Source organism: Lemur catta, chromosome 15 (genome assembly GCF_020740605.2).
Source record: "Lemur catta isolate mLemCat1 chromosome 15, mLemCat1.pri, whole genome shotgun sequence".
Lineage (NCBI taxonomy): Eukaryota > Metazoa > Chordata > Mammalia > Primates > Lemuridae > Lemur > Lemur catta.
This window is the reverse complement of record NC_059142.1, coordinates 1,789,843-1,814,625: the sequence shown is the minus strand read 5'-3', so window position 1 is coordinate 1,814,625 and position 24,783 is coordinate 1,789,843. Positions and strand designations below refer to the sequence as shown.

General features: G+C 34.5%; 1 protein-coding gene across 3 annotated transcripts in view; it reads right to left on the bottom strand.

The window, feature by feature from the left end:
* Positions 1–24,783, bottom strand: part of AKAP10 (A-kinase anchoring protein 10) — a 75,417-nt gene that overhangs the window by 38,966 nt on the left and 11,668 nt on the right. For 2 of the 3 annotated variants that reach the window (XM_045569448.1, XM_045569450.1), the window contains exons 3-4: positions 22,096–22,278; positions 18,514–19,071 (exon numbers count right to left, since the gene is read on the bottom strand). In XM_045569448.1, coding sequence (XP_045425404.1) covers positions 18,514–19,071; positions 22,096–22,278 — 741 coding nt within the window. Of the gene's footprint in view, positions 1–18,513; positions 19,072–22,095; positions 22,279–22,870; positions 22,987–23,522; positions 23,537–24,783 lie in introns of those variants that run through there. The other variant, XM_045569449.1, reaches the window with a different exon arrangement.

The following is a 24,783-nucleotide window of genomic DNA, read 5'->3' as shown; positions in this document are numbered from 1 at the left end:
TTGGTTGAAGTATGTATTAAGAAAATATGGCCTCACAGACATGTAGCTGGGAAAAGGAGTATTTTAATAGCTTTTTGAGATATTTGTGGAAATATTCTTCTTTGATACTACACCAAAACTAGACAAGTAGTAGTTTCTTAAAGGTTAGAATGTAGAATCTAAAACCATATAAATGAACTTTTCATATTGTTACATTAAAATTCACTAATCTATCTCCCATGTTTAATGGAGCTTTTACTCATGAATGACTTCATAACATCATATATTTTCCACTATTCTGAAAAATATTGGTACCCTGACTTATGCAGATCTTCCTACATTGATATATTGCATCAAAAAAATGTGAAAACAAAACACCGCCATTAATACCACCAACAATCTTAACAGAACACTCTTTAAAGCTGTCAATGTGCATGATAGTGGAGAAAAGTTTTCCAAAAGTCTAATTTTTCACTAGAAAATCTTGAGTTTTATCACTGGGCAACAAATATTGTCAGCAATTTTCCTTGAAGTGACAGGCTCATTTCATTCATTTCCAAACAAATGTCTGCCACATATCCAAGTGTGCATGACAATAGTTTGTGGATTAGTTATTCTTTTTAGCCGAAATGGTGTTACTAAAAAAGCAGCCTATTGAGCTCAATATCAACTGCACCCATGCTTTTCTTTGAGACAACTACTTCAGTATGCAGAAGTGCTTTATGCATAATTCCCACTTCATCACACTTATTAAGACATGTACTCAAAAGTTTAGCTTTAATAAAATTAATTATTGTTCCAAAGACATCCTTAAGGAAAACTGGCATTTATCTTTACTAGGAATATGTGGCAGCAAAGAATATAATGACCACTAGTATAATTTGGTCCAATGCCAGAAGGTTTTCCTCACCACTGCTTTGCACTATCATTACAAATGTCAACAAGTGAACACCTAAGTGCACATATAGGAATAACATTCGTCAGGCATTGGGCAGATGGGAGAGGGGAGGAGGGGATGGGTATATACATACATAATTAGTACGATGCGCACCATCTGGGAGATGGACAAGCTTGAAGCTCTGACTCGGGGGGTCGGGGGGGCAAGGGCAACATATGTAACCTAAACATTTGTACCCTCATAATATGCAGAAACAAAAAAAAATAACAAGTGAAAAAGACAGCACCTTCGTATTATCATGAAACAGTTTTGACCTCATGGACTCTCTTGAAAAAGTCTAAGGGAATCACATTTCGAGAACCCCCGGGTTAACAGAATAGATTATTACTCCCATTTTTATAGAAAACAAAATTTATGTACAAAAAAGTAAAATACCTTGAGTCAAGAAAGTGTGCCTGTGGGGAGTAAAAGTATAGAGTTTCTGTATGTGATTGAAGTTAAGTTGTTACAAGTTTAACAGAAACTGTTATGTTTTATGTAAGTAGCATGGTAACCACAAAGAAAACACCTAGAAGATACACAAAAGAAAATGAGAAAGGAATCAAAACATATCACTATCAAAAAAAATCAACAAAACACAAAGGAAGCCAGCAAAAGAGAAAAAGAGACAAAAGAGCTACAAGACAGAGAAAACAATTAACAAAATGACAATAAGTCCTACCTATCAATCACTACATCAAATGTAACTGGATTAAACTCCCCAATCAAAACACAGAATAGCTGAATGGATTAAAAAAAAACAAGATCCTACTATATGCTGTCTACAAGAGACCTAAATCCTTTAAGATTTAAGGATATACATAGGCTGAAAGTGATGTGATGAAAAAAGATATTCCGTGCAAATAGTAACCAAAAGAGAGCCATACATATATCAGGCAAAACTGACTTTAACTCAAAAACTATCATGAGACAAAAAAGGACATTATATAGTGATAAAAAGTCAATCCACCAGGAAGATATAACAATTATATATGCGCCCAACATCAGAGCACCTAAATATATGAAGCAAACATTGACAGAACTGATAGAAGGAATAGACAGCAGTACAATAATAGTAGGAAACCTCAACACCCCACTTTCAATGATGGATAGAACAGACAGACAGAAAATCACTAAGGGAATAGAGAACAAACAGCATTATAGACCAAATAGACCTAACCGGCATATACAGAACATTTCTCCCAATGGCAGCAAAACATACATATTTCTAAAGCATGTATAGAATAGTCTCCAGGATAGATCACATGTTATGTCAAAAAACAAGCCTTAACAAATTTAAGGAAACTGAAATCACAGGAAGCATCTTTTCCAACCATAATGGACCAAAATTATTTAATAGAAATCAAAAGCAGAAGGAAAGCTGGAAAATTCAAAGTATACGAAAATTAAACAACATACTTTTGAACAACCAATAAGTCAAAGAATAAATCAAAAGAAAAATCAAGCTGGTCTGAGTGCAGTGATGATTACAAAAGGGAAATCAGAAAATATATTGAGACAATGAAAATACAACATACCAAAACTTACGGGATGCAGCAAAAACAATACTAAAAGTGAAGTTTATAGTAATAAACACCTATATTAAAAAAGTAGAAAGATCTCACATAAAAAACCTAACTTCATACCTCAAGGAATTCGGGAAAAAAAAAAAAAAACTAGCCTTAATTTACCAGAAGGAAGGAAATAATAAAAATTAGAGCAGAAATGAACAATGAGAATATAATACAATAGAAAAATCAATGAAACTAAGTTGTTTTTTGAAAAGATCAACAAACCTTTAGCTAGACTAAGAAAAAAAAGAAAAGATTCAAATAAATAAAATCAGAAATGAAAAAGGAGACATTGCAACTGATGTCACAGAAATAAAAAGGATCATAAGAGATTACTATGAACATTATGTACCAATAAATTAGATAACCTAGGAGAAATGAATAAATTACTAGAAACATAAAACCTATCAAGACTGAATCATTAAGAAATGGAGAATCTGTAGAGATCTATAACTAGAAAGGAGATTGAATCAGTAATCAAAACCTCCCCCAACAAAGCAAAGCCCAGGATCAGATGGCTTACCTGTGAATTCTACCAAGCACTTAAGGAATTAATGCTAAGGGTTTTTTTTCAAACTCTTCCAAAAAACTGAAGAGGAGGAAACACTTCCATATTCATTTTATGAGGCCAGAATTACCCTGATACCAAAGCCAGACAAACACATTACAAGAAAACTACAGGCTAATATCCTTGATAAATAGAGACACAAAAATCCTCAACAAAATACTTCAGCAGCACAGAAAAAGGATCATACACCAAGACCAAGTGGGATTTATCCCTGGGGTGCAAAACACACAAAAATTGTTTAATGTGACAACCATATTAACAGAAAGATGGATAAAAATCACATAACCATCTCATTGGATGTCGAAAAAGCATTTGACAAAATTCAACACCCCTTCATAATAAAAATTCTCAACAAACTAGGTAGAGAAGGAAATTACCACAATGTACTAAAGGCCATATATAAAAAGGCCACAGCTAACATCATACTCAATGGTAAAAAACTGAAAGTTTTTCTTCTAAGGATCAGGAACAAGGGAAGGATGCTCACTCTCACCACTGATATTCAACATAGTACTATAAATCCTAGCCAGGGAAATCAGACAAGAGAACAAAAACATAAAAGGCATCCAAATTGGGAAGGAAGAGGTGAAATTATCTCTGTTAGCAGAGATGATCTTATATGTAGAAAATCCTAAAGACTACATTAAAAAAAAAACCTGTTAGAACTAATAAATTCTATAAAGTTGCATGACATAAAATCAACACAGAGAAATCAGTTGTGTTTTTATACACTAATAATGAACTACCTGAAAAGGAAATTACAAAAACAATTCCATTTACAATAGCATCAAAAAGAATAAAATATTTAAGAATAAATTTAACCAAGGAGGTCAAAGACTTGGACACTGAAAACTACAAAACATCAATGAAAGAAATTTTAAAAGACAGAAACAAATGGAAAGACATCTGTATTCATGGATTGGAAACTTAATATTTTTAAAATGTCCATACTACCCAAAGTTATCTTCACATTCAATGCAATCCCTATCAAAATCCTAACGGCAGTTTTTACATAAATAAAAAAACAATCCTAAAGTTCCCATGGCACCACAAAGGACTCTGGACAGCCAATCTTGAGAAAAAACAACAAAGCTAGAGGCATCATGTGTCCTGATTTCAAAATATACCACCAAGCTACAGTAATTAAAACAGTATGGTACTGATCTAAAGATAGACAAATAGACCAATGGATTAGAATAAAGAGCCCAGAAATGAACCCATGCATATACTGTTAACTGATCCAAGAATACATAACGGAGAAAGGATAGCATCTTCAACAAACAGTACTGGAAAATCTGAAACTCCAAATGCAAAAGAATGATCCTGGACCTGTACCTTATACCAGACAAAAAAATCAACCCAGAATGGTTTAAAGACTTAAATGTAAGAGCTGAAACTATAAAACTCCTAGGAAAAAAACATAGGGGAAAAATTTCATGACATTGGTGTTGGCAACTATTTCTTGAATATGACATTCAAAGTACAGGCAACAAAAGCAAAAATAGGTAGGATTACATCAAACTAAAGGCTTCTGCAGAGCAAAGGAAACAATCAACAGAGTGAAAAGGCAACCTACAGAATGGTAGAAAATATCTGAAAAACCTATATCTATAAAGGATTAATATCCAAAATATATAAGGAAATCCTACCACTAAATAGCAAAAAACCCAAATAACCCAATAAAAACCAGGCAAAGGACTTGAGTAGACATTTCTTGAAAGAGCATATACAAATGTCATTTTTGAGAAGATGTATACAAAAAGATGCTTAACATTAGTAATTATCAGTCAAACACAAATCAAAACCACAAAGAGATATGATCTCTCACTTGTTAGGAAAGACATCAAAAAAATAAAAGATAAAAAGTGCTGGTAAAGATGTGAAAAGAAATTGGAGCCCTTGTACACTGTGATGAGAATGCAAAACGGTGAAGTCACTACAGAAAACATTATGGAGTTTCCCCCTAAAATTAAAAATAGAACTATCATATGACCCATCAATTCCACTTCTGGATATTTATGCAAAAGCACTGAAATCAGGATCTTGAAGAGATATTTATACATCTATATTCATTTCTGCATTATTCACAATAACTAAGATATGGAAACAACCTAAATTTCCATTGATGGATGAATGGATGAATAAAGTATAGTTTATGCATATATGATGGACTATTATTCAGCCATAAAAAAGAAGGAAATCCTGCCACATACAACATGGATGAATCTTGAGGACATTATGCTAAGTGAAATAAGCCAGGACAAACAGGACAAATGTTGCATGATTCCATTTATGTGAAGTATTTAAAATAGTCAAACACAGAAACAGAATATAATGATGGCTGCCAGAAGACGGGGAAAGGGAGAAATGAGGAGTTGTTACTAACAGGTATAAAATTTCACTTATAAAAGGTTAAGTACTAGACATCTGCTGTACCACACTGGGCTTCTATTTAACAATACTGTACTGTACACTTAAAAATTGTTAAGAGAGTGGATCTCATGTATCTATTCTTACCACAACCAACCAACCAGCCAATCAATCAATCAATCAATAAGAATTCAAAGGAGGGATTGGGGAAATGTTGTTCAAAGGATATAAAATTTCAACCAGTCAGGAGAAATAAGTTCAGGAAATCTACTGTACAATATAGTGACTATAGTTAAAAACAAGGTGTTGTATACTTGAAAACTGCTAAGAGAGATTTTAAATGTTCTCACCACAAAAATATATGTATATGTAAGGTAACAGATATGTTAATTAGCTTGGTTTAGCCATTACAATGTACATGTATCAAAACACCATGTTGTGTACATATACACAATTTTTATTTGTCAATTAAAAAATTATTCTTATGTTATTTAAAAAGAAAAAATTTATAAAGAAAAAGAAAAGAAAAGTACCAGAGTCAGGACTAAAGATCAGGTCTGGGTTTGCAGCTAGTATTATCTCCAGGATACAAATTTATTTATTTATTTATTTTTTTATTTCAGCTCATCATGGGGGTACATAAGTTCAGGTCATATACATTGTCCATGTCCCGCCCATCCCCCCCGAGTCAGAGTCCCAGGCGTGTCCGTTCTCATTCTCCAGACAGTGCGCCTGGCACTCATCATATAGTCATACCTCCATCCCCTCCCCCCCCCACCTCCCCGGGTCTGCACCTTCAAGCATGACCATTCCCCAGAGGGTGTGCAACGCACTCGTCGCGTAGGCATACACCCATCCCCTCCCCCACCCCCATCCCAGTCTGATATCCAATTGGTATCCTTCCCTGATGTACATTTAGGTGATGATCAGGGAAACCAGTTTTCTGGTGAGTACATGTGATACTTGTTTTTCCATTCTTTGGATACTTCACTTAATATAATGGGTTCCAGCTCTCTCCAGGAGAACCAAAGAGATGTCGTATCACCGTTATTTCTTATAGTTGAGTAGTACTCCATGGTATACATATACCACAGTTTACTAATCCATTCGTGGATTGATGGGCACTTGGGTTGTTTCCACATCTTTGCGATTGTGAATTGTGCTGCTATAAACATTCGGGTACAGGTGTCTTTGTTAAAGAATGACTTTTGTTCTTCTGGGTATATGCCCAATAATGGGATTGCTGGATCAAATGGTAGGTCTACTTGAATCTGTTTAAGGTATCTCCATAATGCTTTCCACAGGGGTTGCACTAGTTTGCATTCCCACCAGCAGTGTATGAGTGTTCCTGTCTCTCCGCATCCATGCCAATATGTGTTGTTTTGGGATTTTTTGATAAAGGCCATTCTCACCGGAGTTAAGTGGTATCTCATTGTGGTTTTGATTTGCATTTCCCTGATGATTAGGGATATTGAGCATTTTTTGATACGTTTTTTGGCCATTTATGAAAAGAAATGCTTTTGGGAAGGAAAGTTCTGCTTGTTTGTGAATTAATCCTCTCTATAACCAGGGCCTTGATGAAAGATATCACTTGTGAAGATTTTGGGGGATTGTTTTCACCAGATCTTTAATAATCCAAGCCAATAATTCCATTCTTTTAGCAAACATTTATTGTATGGCTATTATGAGCAATTTACCAAGCAAAACAGACATTCGCTTGGCAGAAAACGTCTGTCAAAAAGCTTTAAAATCAGAACTTGGGTTGTTCCCAAATACTTGCTCTTCCATTCATCAAAAACAGCTGCCAATCCCACATGTGCAAAGTAAGAATTTGTATATATATTAATGCATATTTATTTTCTGAGGGATTAAAATCACTCAAAGAAGTTTTGAGACTCTTAAATAAAACATTCAATGTATTTCATTTCAGAAACCTAGACTAGGCCATGCTCTTCTTCTGGATACAGAAAACTCAATTTTCCTTTGTTTGATTCAAGGATAAAAGGATATTAATGCATTTTTAAACATTTTTATAAACAAATTTTAAAAATTTTAACTCAATAAATAGGCTAGATAAATGCTCTGGTCCAATTTCTAAACAAAAGAACAAAGAACAGAGAAATTGCTTAAAATGTCCTGTTTTCTTTTCTTTTTTTTTTTTTTAACTGCATGACTTCTCTGTCCAAAATACCCTGTCTTGTTTTTTTAAAATGTACTTTTTAGGAACCTGAGAGGCCACATAACTGGAAAAAAGAACTTTCCTTCAAGCATTTGAGTAGTGTTTAAATACTAAGTTACTCAATTTAGTATTTCAATAAGAAGTTTTAAAATTTTTAAATGACCTTGTCTTTTTTTTTTTTTTCAGACAGAGTCTCACTCTGTTGCCCGGGCTAGAGTGCCGTGGCGTCAGCCTAGCTCACAGCAACCTCAAACTCCTGGGCTTAAGCAATCCTTCTGCCTCAGCCTCCCAAGTAGCTGGGACTACAGGCACACACCACCATGCCCGGCTAATTTCTTTCTATATATATAATTTTAGCTGTCCAGATCATTTCTTTCTATTTTTAGTAGAGATGGGGTCTTGCTCTTGCTCAGGCTGGTGACCTTGTCTTTTAACTCAAAATGAATCCCTAACCACACCAAACCTCAAAACACAAAATACCAACTCATTCCATAAGATAAAAATGTATCTAGAACTTTGCCAATACTTTCATACAACTAGGGTACAACAGCATTTTCATTAAAAGGGATATATTTTAAATTGCTAATTTTAAGGACAAAGCCGTGATAAGATAGTTTTAGAGTACATAAAAAATTAAAGTATAAAAGGTAAAGTTTAAATAAAAAAAGAAATTCTTCAGAATACAAACTTCATGCAACGGACAAAAATTTTCCCAAATATCCAGTCTGTGACTATTCCATTTATTACTGCATCCTTGGTGTCCTGACATATAATAAGTGCTTAACAAATATTTGTTGAAGGAATGAACTTACTATAAATACTTGTTGAAAAAATGAATTTACCAAATATATTACCATTTTTTTCTATTATTTTAAATTGTTAGCAACATCTTCATGAAAAAATCGAGGTCAGAAATTCTCCTTAGGCAGAAGGAAGATGTCTGATGACACAGACAGCTTAAAACAGAGAAGATAATCAAAGGAAGTGGGGCTCCATCACAAGGAACATGATGGACAGGCCTAACCCTAAAAGACCATTAGGCAGCCAGCCAGCTATGAAGAAGCATGTGTACTAGAAAATGAAAAATTAGTAAATTTATCAAAGTCAGCTCAGAGGAAATTATTTTGTTTACCTCCATCTCTTTGCATAAAGCAAGATCCTGAAACTAAACCTAGTATCTGTTTATATGCCAGTACAAAACATCAGTATATCCTAAAGAGGTTACTCAAAAGAAGTTAAACACTGCTTTTGAGTTCTTCATATTGACTTTTAGCTATAAAGTTATAAAGGGATTTGTAATGGTCTACTACTTTTGTAACTGAAAGGAGTAACAAGGACATCTTCAGAAAATCCTAGGCTACCTAAGAGTGACACATGCAAATACAAAAGGAAGGTTTGTTCAAGAAAGAGACTTTCTATTCTTTATGAAAAATGGGAGCTAGAACCATAGGGAGAAGAGAAAGTAGGAATTTCTAGGCTCTAGACAAGTTTCATATACAAATATAAGAAGTCTTAACATAAGAGTACCTTCTGTAGTTCAAGAGGTTTTTATACAATGAAAGTAATTAATGATAGAAACCACCATAGGCAGGTGTTAAACCATTATCTTCCTCATGGACTTGCTATTTAAGGGGAAAATAGCAAATTTAAATATAAAACATTATCCTTTGATTTGATTTGAAATACTAATGAGTAAGTCCAGATGACATAAGTGCACTCTATCCTATCTCTCCCACAGAGTACAACTAAAAACAATGGACAAACTTATCCAAAGACCTGGAAACATAATGGTAGTAGGCAGACTCAGAAAGGTAACCAGAACTCGCAGTGACACTATATGGTCACAAGTTTCTCACTGTTTCTCCAGCACCCCCTGGCCTGGACTCAAAAGCTCAAACTGTACACCAGATGCACAAAAGAAAAAAAAAAAAGCTCCAAGAGAGCTCTCTATTTCTGGTCTGAGGAACAGGAAAGGGGGCACCTATAGATCCGAGAGAATAGGGGAAATCCCCTGGGCTTTTTTTTTTAAATCCTTTCTCTCCCTCCTAGGCCCCCAGGCAGTATCAGAGCAGCAGTGGTTGCAATGGCAGCAGCCAAGGTAGGCTCCAAAAGCTTAATCAGTCTTATTCGCTGTCAGAGAATCCTATTCTCTGCAGTCCCAGGAGGAAGGGGAGAATCTCTTTTACTTTTTCCTCTGTCCTCTTACTTGTTGGCCACAGAGGCTGACATAGCTGTGGGAAGTGTGCTGAAGTATGGGGAAAGCCCCAGCCTTCTATCCAGACAACAGGAAAGGCTGGGGATATCATCCTTAGGAGCCAGAAAGTGTCAAGGAAGTCACGGAAAGGAGAGTTCATGAAAACGTATAAAGTTGCATGTGTACTCCTGGGGTCACCCTTGAGTTGGGTATGCACAGACCTGCCTCTAAGAGCATGCCGGCCAGGTCCCAGACTGGACACTGGCAGGCACATGTGCAGGTAAGATCAAAAACTGAACTGACACTAGAACCACAGGCTATAGAATGCTGGTTGGAACTTGTGGTCTGAACCTAACGAGGTCAACCACTTATTAAAGCAAAAACTTCAACATTTTCTGTAGGATTTAAGCAAGATTTAGAGTCAGGTAAGTCAAATTGTCCAGGATACAATCTAAAATTAATTATTATACAAAGAACCAGACAATCCCATTAACTCACAAGGGAAAAGATAATCAGGAGGACACAAATTCTGGAATTACAAAACAAAGATTTTTTTTAAAAGTAGCTATTAAAATCATTCTCTAAGAAGTAAGGTCAAATACTCTTGAAACAAATGGAAAGATAGATTTACCAGAAAAATAAAAGACACAGAAAAGTAACAAATGGAAATCTTAGAATTAAAAAACATAACAACCAAAATTTAAAATTCACTGCAAAGACTCAATAACAAAATGGAGATGACAGAGGAAAAAAATCAGTGAATTTAAAGACAAAAATTTTCAAAGCTGAACAACAGAAGAGATTAAAAAAACTAAATAACGCCTCAGACCTCCTGAACAATAACAAAGCTCTAACACATTTGGGTCCTAGAAGAAGAGGAGAAAACGTACAGCGCCAAAAACAACTTGAAGAATCAATGGCTGAAAAATCCCCAAATCTAACAAAAAACCAAACTTACAGAATCAAGAAGTTCAGTGAACTTCAAACAGGAAGAAATCCAGGTCCAGACACCATAACCAAACTGCTAAAAACTAAAGACAGAAAATATAACTTGAAAGCAGCTAAAGAAAAACAATGTGTTAAATATGAGATAATAATGATTCCGAGACTGCACATTAATCACCAGAAACCACGCAGGCCAGAAGCAGTGAAACATTTCAAAAGTGGTAAAAGAAAAAAAACCATCAAACCAGTGTTCTCTACCAAGTGAAAATTCCTTCAAGAATAAAAGCAAAATAAAGAGACTCTCCAATGAAGGTTAAATGAGAGAATTCTTTGACAGCAGACCTTCTCTAAGAAAATTTTTTTTTCTTATTTTTTTTTGTTATTATGATATATTTATTTTCTTCTGGTAGTGGCATGGATGAATCTAAGAAAATTCTTGAGACACAAGTGAAATGATCCCAGAAATGATAACAAAACTTTAGGAATGAAGGAACAGCAATATATACAGCAAACATTTGGGTAAATATAATAGATAATTTTTCTCAAGTTCTTTAAATTATATATGACAGTTGAAAGCAAAAATTGTAATATTATCTAATGGGGTTTTCAATGTAAGTAGATGACAACTACAATACATAAGTGGAAAGTAAAGGAATCTATATGGTAGTACATTTTCTACATTCTACTCAAAGTGATAAAATGTTAATGTTAAGTACACTGTGAAAAGTATGTATATTGTAATCCTGAGAGAAGGCACTAAAATTCCTATATAAAGAGATACAATCAAGAACCCAACAGATAAATTCTAAAAAAAATTCAAACAATCCAAAAGAAAGCAGAAATGGGGAAGTCAAGGAGTGGGAAACAGAGAGAACAAACAAAAAAAATAATAAAGTGGTAGACCCAAATGCAAACATATTAATAATTACATTTAAACATAATATAATCACATAGCAATAATTATTTTTAATGTAAAAAATTACATTAAAATTTATATTGAAATAATTATATCTACCAACAAAAGAGAGATTGTCAGAATGAACAAAAATAACATGACCCAACTATATGCTGCCTACAAGAACCCCCCCTTTTTATATATGTGTGTGTCTCTCTAGATATATATGTATATTTATTTAATTAATTTATTTTTTAAGAGACAGGATCTCACTCTGTTGCCCAGGCTGGAGTAAAGTCGCACAATCATAGCTCACTGCAGCCTGGAACTCCTGGGCTCAAGACATCCTCCCGCCTCAGCCTCCCAAGTAGCTGGGACTACAGGCACAAACTACTGAGCCAAGCTAAGAAACTCCCTTTAAATAAAATTATAAAGGTAGGTCAAAAGTAAAGGAAATAAAAAAGATATGCTATGTAATCACTAGTCAAATAAAACCTAGTGAGTATCTATATTAATCAGATAATAGATATTCCTGACTTCAGAACAAGGAAACTTACCATAAAGAAGGACTAGGCCGGGCGCGGTGGCTCATGCCTGTAATCCTAGCACTCTGGGAGGCCGAGGCGGGCGGATTGTTTGAGCTCAGGAGTTCGAGACCAGCCTGAGCAACAGCGAGACCCCATCTCTACTAAACATAGAAAGAAATTATACAGACAGCTAAAAATATATATAGAAAAATTAGCCGGGCATGGTGGCGCATGCCTGTAGTCCCAGCTACTTGGGAGGCTGAGGCAGGAGGATTGCCTGAGCCCAGGAGTCTGAGGTTGCTGTGAGCAAGGCTGATGCCACGGCACTCTAGCCCGGGCAACAGAGTAAGACTCTGTCTCAAAAAAAAAAAAAAAAAAGACTTCTACATAATGATAAAAGAGGCAATTCACCAAGAAGATATGATTCTAAACCTAACAATAAAGCCTCAAAATACATGAAGCAAAAATGGATAGAGCTCAAAGTAGAATTGGAAAAACTCACAATTATAGTTGAAAACTTCAACACTCTTCCCTCAGTAATGGAGTAATATGATTGCATATAAAATATCAGCAAGGATGTAGAAAAAGTGAACACCATCAACCAATTGAATCTAATTGACATTTATACAAAACTGTCCAACAACTGCAGACTGAACATGAGGTACTGACCAAGATAGATCATATCCTAGGTAATTTTAAAAAATTAACAAATTTAAAACAATTGAAATAATTCAAAATATGTTCTCTGACCATAACATAACCGAGAAATCAATAGTAGAAAGATAACAAGAAAAAAAAATCTCCACTTAGAAACTATCTTGAATTTCAATATTCAAAGATAAAACTAAGTATTTCCAAATAAACCATGAGCAAAAGAATAAGACTCAAGGGAAATTAGAACATCTCATTTTTGCTCAATTGGAAATATCAGAAGTTGTGGAAATGTTGCTAAAGCAGTGGTTAGGAGGAAATTTACAGCATTAAATGCTTATCTTAGCAAAGAACGGTCTGAAATCAGTTATCTAAGTTTCTACCTGAAGAGACAAGAAAAAAAAAAAAAAGTAAAATAAACCCAAAGCAAGGAGGAGAAAAGAAAGAAGAGCAGAAAATCAATGAAATTAAAAATAGAAAACAGAGAAAAATCAAACCAAAAGCTGGTTCTTTTGATAAACTCCTACTAATTTTAACAAAAATACATAATTACCAACACCAGGAATAAAAGAGGGATACCACTACAAACAAGAATAAAAGATAATAAGGGACTGCTATAAATAATTACATGCCCATAAATTTGGGGATGTATTATTATTTCCTTGAAAGCCACAAACTACACTAAAAAATCACTCAAAAAGAAATAGATAACTTAAATAGTCCTGTATCTATTAAAGAAACTGAATTCACAGTATAAAATATTCTGAAAAAGAAAACTCCAGGTCCAGATGGCATCACTTGCACATTCTACCAAACATTTAAAGAAATGACACCAATTCCACACAATCTCTTCCAGAAAATGGAAGAAGAAAAACTTTCCAACTCAATTTTATGAGGCCAGCATTACATTGATACCAAAATCAGACAAAGGCAGTACAAGAAATGGAAAAATGCTCAACAAAACATTAGGAAATTAAGTCCAGCAACATTTAAAAAGAATAATACACCACAACCAAGTGGAGCTTATCCTAAGTATGTAACACTGATTCAATATTCAAAAATCAATCAATGCAATCCATTATATTAACAGACAAAAGAAGGAAAGCCACACGGTCATATCAAATGACTACAGAAAACAATCTCAGAAAATTCAACATCCATTCATGATTCAAAACAACAATTTTTAGCACACTAGCAAGAGAAGGAAATCAACTTTGTAAGATGCATTCATTAATACAAAAAAAACTATAGCTAACCTCATACTTAATGGTAAAAGATTGAATACTTTCCCTCTAAGATCAGAAACAAGAATATCCATTCTCACCACTCCTAATCAACATGGTACTGGAAGTCCTAGTGGTGGAATAAGGCAAGAAAAAGAAAAAACAAAGACTAGAAAGAAAGAAATAGAACTGTCCCCTTTCCTATTCACAGATAACATTATTATCCACATAGAAAATCTCAAGCAATCTACAAAAAAGCTCTTAAAAATAAATAAGTTTAGTAAGGTCACAGAATACAAGGTCAACATATAAAAATCACATGTGGGTATGGTAGCTCACGCCTTAATCCCAGCTACTTGGTAAGCTGAGGCAGGAGGATCACTTGAGCCCCTGAGTTTGAAGTTGCAGTGAGCTGCAATGACACCACTGCACTTTAGCCTAGGGTGACAGAGCAAAACAATGAATCATTAAAAAAAAAAAAAAATATATATATATATATATCAACCATATTTTATACACAAGCCATGGAAAAACTAGAAACAAAATTTTAAAGACAATACCATTCACAACAGCACCAAAAAGAAAAAAGGAGAAATACTCAGATATAAATCTAACAAAACATATGAAGGATCTGTATGCTGAAAACCATACAATGCTGATGAAAGAAATTAAAGACCTATGAAACGGAGAGATATACATCATACATGGATTCTAAGACTCAATATATTAATAATTAGGATATAAATGTTTTCCAAACTAACTTACAGATTGAATGCAACTCCAATAAAAATTCAGGCAGGGTTTTTTGTAGATGTGGACAAAATTATTCTAAAACTTATTGGGGGGAGGACTAAAACTAGAACACCCCAAACAAAATCGAAAAAAAAAAAAAACTTGGAAGACTCATACTATCCAGTTTTAACACTTACTAGAATATAAGGCTATAGTAATCAAAAGAATGGTATTAATGAAGGAATACACACATCAACAGAAGAGAACAAAGAGTCCAGAAATAGGCAAATATGGCTAAGGTGCAAAAGCAATTCAGTGAAGGTAGTCTTTTCAATAAATGGTATTAGAACAACTGGATATCCATATGTAAAAGTAAACAACAAAAAACAAAACCAAAAACTTGACCTAACTCTCAAACTTTGTAACTCAAAAAAGATCATATATCTATTAATAAATGTAAAGTATAAAACCATAATACTTTAGAAGAAAACATATAAGAAAACCTTCATAACCTTTCATGAGGCAAAGAGCTCTTATATATGACTCTGAAAACACAATTCATAAAAGAAAAGGTTGGATTTAATAAAAAAAATTGGACTTAATTAAAAAAAAAGACACTGATAAAAAGTCAAGTATAAACTGGGAGCAAACATTTACAAATTACATAGCCAAAAAAGGTTACATTTAGAATATATGAATGTCAAAATTCAACAATAAGAAAACAGACCACCCAATAAATTATGGGAGATAAATGTGAACAATTCATCAAAGTAAATATACAGATAATACACACATGAAAAAACACTCAACATCATTAAGCCATTTAGGGAAAATGTAAAGGCAGTACATTCTAAAACCACAATGAAATACCACTACACATCTATTAGAATGGCTAAAAAACAAACCCCAAAGAAAGAAAAACTGAGTATACCAAGTGCTAGTGAGAAAATGAAGCCACTAGAACTCTGATAGATTGCTGGCAGGAATGCAAAATGGTGTACTCTACAAAAGACTAGCAATGTTTTATATAATTATGTACACATTTACCATATAATCCAGCAAAGACGCTACTAGGTATTTACCCTAGAGAAATAAAAACTTATGTCCACACAAAAACCTGCACAGAAATGTTTACAGCAGCTTTATTTATCATCATGAACAACTCAGAACAATCCAAATATCCTCCAATAGGTGAATGGCTAGTACACACACACAAGGGAATACTACTTAGCAAGAAAAAGGAATGAACAATAGATAACAATGGATAGATTTTTTATCAATAGATAAAATCAACAGCATGGACGAACTTCAAAGCTATAGTGCAGAGTGAAAGAAGATAGTCTCAAAGGTTACATATTGTATAAATTCACTTACATGTCACTCTAAAAAAGACAAAACTGTGGAGATGGAGACTAGATCAGTGGTTGCCAAGTGATGGGATAGAGGAGGGTTTGACTACAAAGGTGATAGTAATAACTGTTCTTTATCCTCAATGTGGTAACAATTACAGGAATCTGTGTATGTGTTAAAACTCACACAAGCATACATTTTATAAAGGTCAAACTTAACTATTTATACATTTTAAATATATTAATGAAAGAGGAAAATAACCAGTACTCTTTTAATCACTCCACTGCTATTTCTATTTTTTATTAAAATAAATTATCACCAAAGCAAAGACAGTTTCCAAAGACAATAAAGTGTATCACAATTAAAGAAACAGACTTTGGACTTCCATTTCCGGAAATAGCCCACACTAAATGTTCAAAGAAACTCTTCCTAATACTGAATTCCCTAAAAATGCTTTTTCACAGTATATTGGAGCTTGTTGGCCAGGCACAATGGCTCATGCCTGTAATCCCAGCACTATGGGAGGCCGAGGCTGGAGGATTGCTTGAGGCTAGGAGTTGGAGATCAGCCTAGGTCACAGAGTGAGAACCCACCTCTACAAAAAATTTAAAAATTAGCTGGTCGTGGTGGCGCATGCCTGTAGTCCTAGCAACTCAGGAGGCTGAGGCAAGAGGAATGCCTGAGCCCAGGAGTTTAAGGCTGTAGTAAGCCGTGATTATGCCACTGCACTCCAGCCTGGGCAACACAGTAAGACCCTGTCTCAAAAAAAAAAAAAAAAAAATTTTAATTAAAAAAAAAAAAGTATATCAGAGCTTGTAGTAAAGTAAGGAAAACAATGGGAGGCAGAAACAAGTACAGGCAGTTCCCTTATATGAAACATTTGGGGTCAGCAGTATTTTGGAATTCAGAATCTTGGAGGTTTTTACAGAGATAACACCCTAAGTTTAACACATAGCATATTAATACCCCGGCAGCATCTGGGACAATACCACATAATTAAACACAATCATATTTCTACAGTGAGTACAATCCTGTACTCATACAGGTTTAGTATCAGTACCCAAGGCAAATATTTCATTTTAAATGGTGCCAGGTGGGTAGTGAAGCAGGCCCAAGGATATGGCAAAAGCAAATGCAAATATTCCTGAAATAACTTAAACAGAGTACCTACTGAATCCCACAGATAAAAGTCCAAGAAACATGTTGACAGCCAAAAATCACTTAAAATCACAAGCCACCAAGAGTGTGAATCTGAAGAAACAAAGAAATGCTGAATCAGATCCACAAAAACTATAGACAGCAGAATTATCAAACAATGTATATACATTCAATAAATTTAAAGAAATAAAAGATGGGATGAAGGGTGAAAGGAACAAGAAACTATGAAAAATGATCAAGCAAATTTGGAGAAAAAAACAATTTTTAGAAATGAAAGATTCAATAACTGTGTTTTTGAGCCGGGGTCTCTCTACGTTGCCCAGGATGGTCTTGAACTCCTGGGCTCAAGTGATCCTCCCACCTCAGCCTCCCAAGTAGCTGGGACTACAGGCTCGTGCCACCATGCCTGGCTTACAATGTTAAGATTAAAATAACATGCTAAAAATTGATCCAGTAGCAGATGAGACCCATTTTTAGAGAGAATCAATGAATTAAAGGTCTAAAGAAATCACCTGGCCCTTTGAGATTCAAAGTACAGACAAGATGAAAGAGAAGAAGCAAAACATGGATGCTATTTAAAATTCCAGAAGGTGATAATTAAGAAATAAGAATATGTAAATTGCTAAAGTAATAGAAAAGACATGCTGTTGTCAAAATGCTTGGGTTTTAATTCTAGCTTCACACTTACTGTACAACCTCAGACAAGTTACTTATTTAACCTTTCTAAGCCATGGCTTTCTCATGGTAAAATGGGATAGATAATAGCACCTCTATGTCACAGAGGTGTTGTAACTATTAAATCAAACCCAAACATGCACTTAGAACAGAACTCAGTAAGTGTCACCTACTAGCAATTTAAAAAACAACAGAAAAATTTATCTGCAAAGTGCAGTAAAATAGCAATAAAATTAAGACTGAGACAGGGAGGAAATAAGGCTATCTAGATAATGGTTTGATTTCAAAATCTGTGGAAGGCAAAGGTGAGACAATTGATCCTTCTTCATTTGTTAATTCTGCATACACATTTCTTAGAAGATCCCATCCCACTAGGTATTTTTCCTGCTCCTTTTTCATGCACTGATCTGACTCCACTCCACTCTCCAAATCTACCCAAATTCACAGGCAGGTAGAGAAAAGAAACTATTCCAATCCTTTTATTCCTCATCTTAAATTCTGCTTTGTGAATTAAAAAAAAAAAGAGAGAGAGAAACACACAAGAAAATCACATACTTACTTTTCATTAGTTTTCCTGATAATTCCTTTAGTGGAGAAGCGGGGTTATTTCTACTGGCTACTATAAATCTGGAGGAGGATTCTTGGGTTTCCATGGAAACTTGATGAGTTCCTGCTCTGGCCATTTCAAGATGGAGAGAATGGGCACTGTCACATTCCTGGGAAAGCAGCAAGTGATTCTGAGTGTTGTTAGTTCTATTATTCCGGTCAATTCCTTCTGATTGAGTCATAAGCAATTGGGCTGAGCTAGAATCCTCCAATCTCTTATCAAGAGACTCGGTTACAAAAGAGGCTGTAGTTTCGTGCTTTTTAGATGGAGAGACAGGCTCAGCCAGTGAGCTCTGCTTCACTGTGTTCAGACTGTGTGCTCTTATTCGTGACCAAGTTGTAGAGTGAAAACTTTCGGCCTCTAACCAAAATTTAACCAAATGCTCCATTCTCCGAAGTTCCATGAATTGAATGAAATAAGGGAGGACAACAGTATCATGCAAGACTTGTTCAAGGGTCTTTGAAAGACTTGATTTGGTCTCTTGAGTCTGGTAGTCCAGACAAGATCTGCCTAAAAGACAGAGCAAAAGAATTCATTCAGTAACAAATAATTTCAATTGACAGACTAGCTAATCACCTTTAGAAACACCAGTACCAGAAGTCTTGAATAAAGTTTACTTCCTATTAATTAAAATGAATATAAAACTAGAAATACTATGGTTTTGGTTTCTAAACAAAGTAAAGAAATAACTGTTCAAAACTTATCTGAATTATTAAAAAGTTCTTTGATAACTCAATTAATACTTATATCTTTTTTTATTTCAAAATATTAAGGAGGTACAAATGTTTTTGTTACATGGCTACCTTTTAGAATGCTTAAGTCGGGGCTTTTAGTGTACCCATCACCCAAATAGTGTTCACCGTACCCAACAGGTAGATGTACCTCTTTCAATACAAATTCATGCCATGTAAATTCTTAAGAAAAAAAAATTTTATGATACTAGTCTCAAAGAAAGAAAAAGAGCCAATAAAAATATGAAAAATAATCAACCTCATTAAAAATCCCAGAAAAGCAAATGAATACAAGATATTTTTGCCTGTCAAATTGGAAGACAGTTTTTCAAAAAATAACAACAAGCACTAACAAGCGAAAAGGGAAACAGGCAACAACACTTCATCCACTTGTGATAAGAGTGCAAACTGGCAAAACCTTTTTGGAGGAGCACTCAGGAACAAACAGCAAAGCCTTAACAAACTGCATGATTTTCAATCCAGTAACTCCACTTGCAGGCACTTATGCTGAGGAAAAATCGTCGATGTTTGGATTAAACTACAAAGATGTTATGACCTCTCAGCATTATTAATAAAAAAGAGCAGCATTGGGAATTTATCTTAAAAAATGAAATTAAGCTTAATTAAAAAATTTATACTTTATATTTAACTAAATTTAGGTTACAATTATAACCACAAGCTAAGTATTACATAAACAAAAAATTATATAAACAAAAAAAATTAAAAAAACCTTTCGGCATTAACAGTAGGATCTTAGAGAGGGTCATTTTTATAAAACCAACTGAGGCTTTCATCAATTTTTCAAAAGGGTTTTTCTTAATCCTTTGATATTTAGATCATTTTCTTTTGAAGCACTTCATGTGTCATCATTCTTGCTGACCATCTTATTGTCAATGTCAACTAGGCCATCATCAACATCACTTCATGAACTTGATGAAATCCTGACCTTTTGCAAAAATCACAATTTCTTCTAATTAAACTCTTTGACGTAATGGTAGATTCACATGCAGTTGTAAGAAATAACACAGAGAGATCTCATGGACCCTTTGGTTCCCCCCACGGTAACATCTTACAAAACTATATAGTGTAGTATCACTCCAAGATATTGACAATGAAACAATTCACCAGTCTTACTCAGATTTCCCCAGTTTCACCTGTACTTATTTGTGTGTCTGTTTTTAGCTCTATGCAATTATATCATGTGTAGAATTCATGTATCTGCTGCCAAGATACAGAACCATTTCAACACCACAGGATCCCTCATGTTGTCCCTCTGTAACCACACCCACCTACCCCTCTCATCTTCCTGTCCCTAATGTCTGGCAAACACTTATCTGTTCCTTTTTCTAATTTTGTCATTTCAAGAATGCTATACAAATGGAATCATACTGTATGTAACCTTTTGGGATTGGCTTTTGTCTCTCAGCATAATTCCCTTGAGATTCATCCAAATGGTTGAATGTATCAATAGTTTGTTCCTTTTTATGGCTGAGTAATATTCCATGGCATGGATGTACCAATTCATTTACCTGTCGAAGGACATCCAATGTTTCACTATTAAGCTGCCATGAACATTTGTGTACAGGTTTCTATGTGAACATAAAGTCTTCATTTCTCTGGGATAAATGTCTAAGAGTTCAACTGCTGGGTCACATGGTAATTCTATGTTTAGCTTTATAAGAAACTGCCAAACTGTTTTCCAGAGTGGCTATACCATTTTACATTCCCACCAGTAACGTCTGAGTGATCCAGTAAAACCTACAATTTTATTTTGGGACCTATTTGCACTTTTTCCCTATATGCATTTTGTTTGCGGTACATTGCTAAGTATGACCCACAAAGACAATAACACCCTGGCTTTGAATATATACAAATACTAAGCGGAGAAAGATAGCAAAAGAGGAATTAATTTTATTAGAAGTCAATTCATCCATGGATTTTTTTCTCAATTTTTGACAACATGATATGCAATTTTTATAAGTGCAGAAATCTGGGTAACAAATACTCAAAAGAGGGAAGTTATTTTAACATAATGGATCTTACCATATATACTGCTATGTGACTTGCTTTTTTCACTTTAACATTCACTTTAACAAATGTCTTAGACATTTTGCCATGTCTTTAGATTTTTAAATGGTTATGCTGTATTCTAGAGTATGAGTACACAATTTGACTATTTCTCTATTAACAGATATTGATATGTTCCTAATTTTTTGCTATCACAAATACTATAATGAATAGCCTTATACATACTTATATGTACAATTTTGTGCATACAGGTGAATCTTTCTGAGGGATAGGTCTTAGAAAGAGAAGTTTTGCCTAAATGGCATGCATATTTCATATTTTGATAAATACTTACAAACTGCTTTCCAAAAAGTCTTCACCAATTTGTATTATCACTAAGTGGGAGTGGCCATTTCCCTGCATTTTCATTCACATTCAAATCATCAAACTTTAAATATATGCTAATATGTTAGGGGACCATTAACTCATTATTTTAATTTGCACTTCCCTCAGTAATAGTGAAGTGAGATATCATTTTCATATATTTATGTTTAGTGATCAAATGTATTTTTTCTGCTGGAAATTGCTCATTTTGCTACTTGGCATGCTTTACATATTTATAGTGATACAATATAGCAGCATTCATTATACTTGTGGCTGTTATTTCAGTTTAAATACATTTTTCAAAGCCCCTTCCACTTACATAGCTCAGTATCCTATGACAGAAGTTTCCATATTGTATTGTACTCAAATCCTTTCTCTTATTAAAAGTTAACAAAATGTGATAGTTACTTACCCAGGTCACCAAAATGAGCAGCCTCCATGTGGCTTGGCTGCTTCTTAAGTGTTGCCGTCCTGCTACTTGAAAAGGAGTCCATATTGGCAGAAATGGCATTGATTGCAACATGACTTGGTCCTGCAGCCTCCAGTAAGGCATGATTTTTAGTGTTCTTTTGTGGGGAATGTACAGGTATCGAAGCTGTAATTTTTCAAAAAGTTGTTAAGAATTAAACATAATTTGATAGTATAAAACTCTCACAAGAGGGCTTTCAGAGAAATTTAAAAATTAAATTTTGTAACACCTCTCTTAAGTCAGCATAAAAATACTTAATAAAAAATACTTAAGAGGAAAAGTAACTTAAGTGGTAGAAAACTGGAAAGAAACACCTAATATTATTTATAACTCAAAATTGCCTTAATTGTTCTTAATTATATTTTATATGATTACATAAAATACAATTAATTCCTTTGTACAAGGGTTCCCCCCTTAACTTCTCGTTAGAATTAGCAATTTATTTTTACCACTTATTCCCGATATTCTATTTTCCGTTGGTCTCCACAGTACCACACTCTCCTAATTTCTTTTATCTGCTCATCCTTTTCATTCTTTCATTTTTATTTTTTTAAAAAGCAGCCATGTTGAGAATGATCTTTTTTTTTTTTAATTTTTTTTTTTTTAAGAGATAGAGTCTTGCCATGTTGACGAGGTTGGTCTCAAACTCTTGGCCTCAAGTGATCCTCCCCACCTTAGCCTCCCGAGTCCCTAAAATTAAAGGTACAAACCACCGTACCTGGCTCCCCTCTCATTCTTTTAGTACACATTTATTATAAATGCCCACTGCATCATACGTGGTCTTCCTTGACTCCTCTTCTTCCTGAGGCTGTCTTTCTTCTTTTATTCTATCTGCTAGAAAGCACATTTATTCTCAAACCTCCAATTATTACTAGAGCAATACTTTTCAAACCTTTGTTTTCCAGCTGTAACCTCCTTTTCTTCCTCCCACAAATAAACTTAACAAAATACAGACTCTGATATATCTGCAAAATAGATAAAACCTGAGTAACCCTGGCTAATTCAAGAGAAACGTCTTACTCATACCCTCAGTGTGGACCCTCTTGGCAACAGCTCCTAGGGCACACCTCTGCAGAACAGATGAAAAATGCCTGACCTGTATCTCAGACCTGCCCTGTGACCTGGGCTTCGGTCTTGTATCTCTAATTATTAATTATTCCCACTTTGGCTTTACCTTCTCAAGTCCAATTTGCCTAAACGTCAAACTTATAACATCATCTTCTAAACTAATTCTCCTTCTCAATTTCCCTGTCTCTGTTCAATCCCCCAGTCTCCAAAGCTCAAAATCTTGGTCCCTGCTTTTTCACTGTATCTGTTTACTCGCCAAGATCTGTTGACTTTTCCTTCAAGATGTTTAAACGTTTACTTACCTGTGTATTTTCAACACCACACCCTTAGTACAGGTCTTTCTGTGTTACAACAAAAGAACTTCTAGGGTCTCCAATCTACAAAACACTTCCAGATTAACCTTTCATAAACACCACACTTACAGCACCAATATTCTGCTCAAAAGCCTATAGTGCTCCCTGTATTCTGTCTCAACTCTCTTTTCTGGTCTTCATAGCCCTCTATAACCTCTTCTCAATCTTTCTGAAAAACTTTCTCTTTTCTTATCTGATGGTCCCTCTGCCCAACATATACTCAAAGAAATAAGAAGCTGTTTTGGTAGGGAAAAAAGAAAAAGAATCTTTCATTCAAATCCTTCTTATTCTTTACCTTTTATACAGGGCAAGTCCAATTTCATGAAATCTTTCCTAAACTTCAGAAATCATTGGTTGATTTCAAATTCCTCTGAATTCCCTGCAATACTTCACTTAATTTGACTAATTCAACGTATTGAGAGCCTACTATGTTAAAACTAGTTAACAGTAACTACCAATGGAGTACCTACTATTAATATATACTATGCACTATACTAGTTTCTCTGTGCACTTTTTTTTTTTTTGGACATTATTTAGTTCTCACAACAATCCTGAAAGACCATATTTTCCTCATTTTAGAGATGAGGACACAAGTGAAAAAAAGTTAACTGCTTTGCCCTAGGTCAATGAGTTAGTAAAGACCCATTTCAATAAAGAAGGGTTTTAACCTAGGTCTACTAGACTCTAAATCACTTTCTTACCTTTGGTTGAAAACTCAGACCCTAGAATTACTATGTGTACAAGACAAAATATGGAAGTAAAAGACTCAAAAGCACCTCACACCCAACATGCCAAAATTGAACATATTTCCCAGTTTGATTCTGTTGAGCGAGCCAGAAAGTAGGTATAAACCTTAAATATCTCTCTCCTTCATACCTCATATTTAATCAATAATGAAGTTCTATCCATTTCGCCTCCTAATTTTTCTTTTTCAAACCCACCCAGATCTCTTTATTTCCATCACTAGCAGTCTAGCCCAAGCCATCTATGGAATTACTTGATTAATGATCCTCTCCACTACCAATGTGTACGTTCAATTAGGGCAGGATTCAAGTATTTTTTGTTCACTGTTATAGTCACAGTTTTGTCTAATGCCTAGAACAGAAGAGGTACTCCATAAATGACAGCTATTATTATTTTGATTTATTTGCTACTGTTTTGTGTTTAAGTTTGTCTTTCTAACCAGACTGCAAACTTCTTGAGGGCCTAC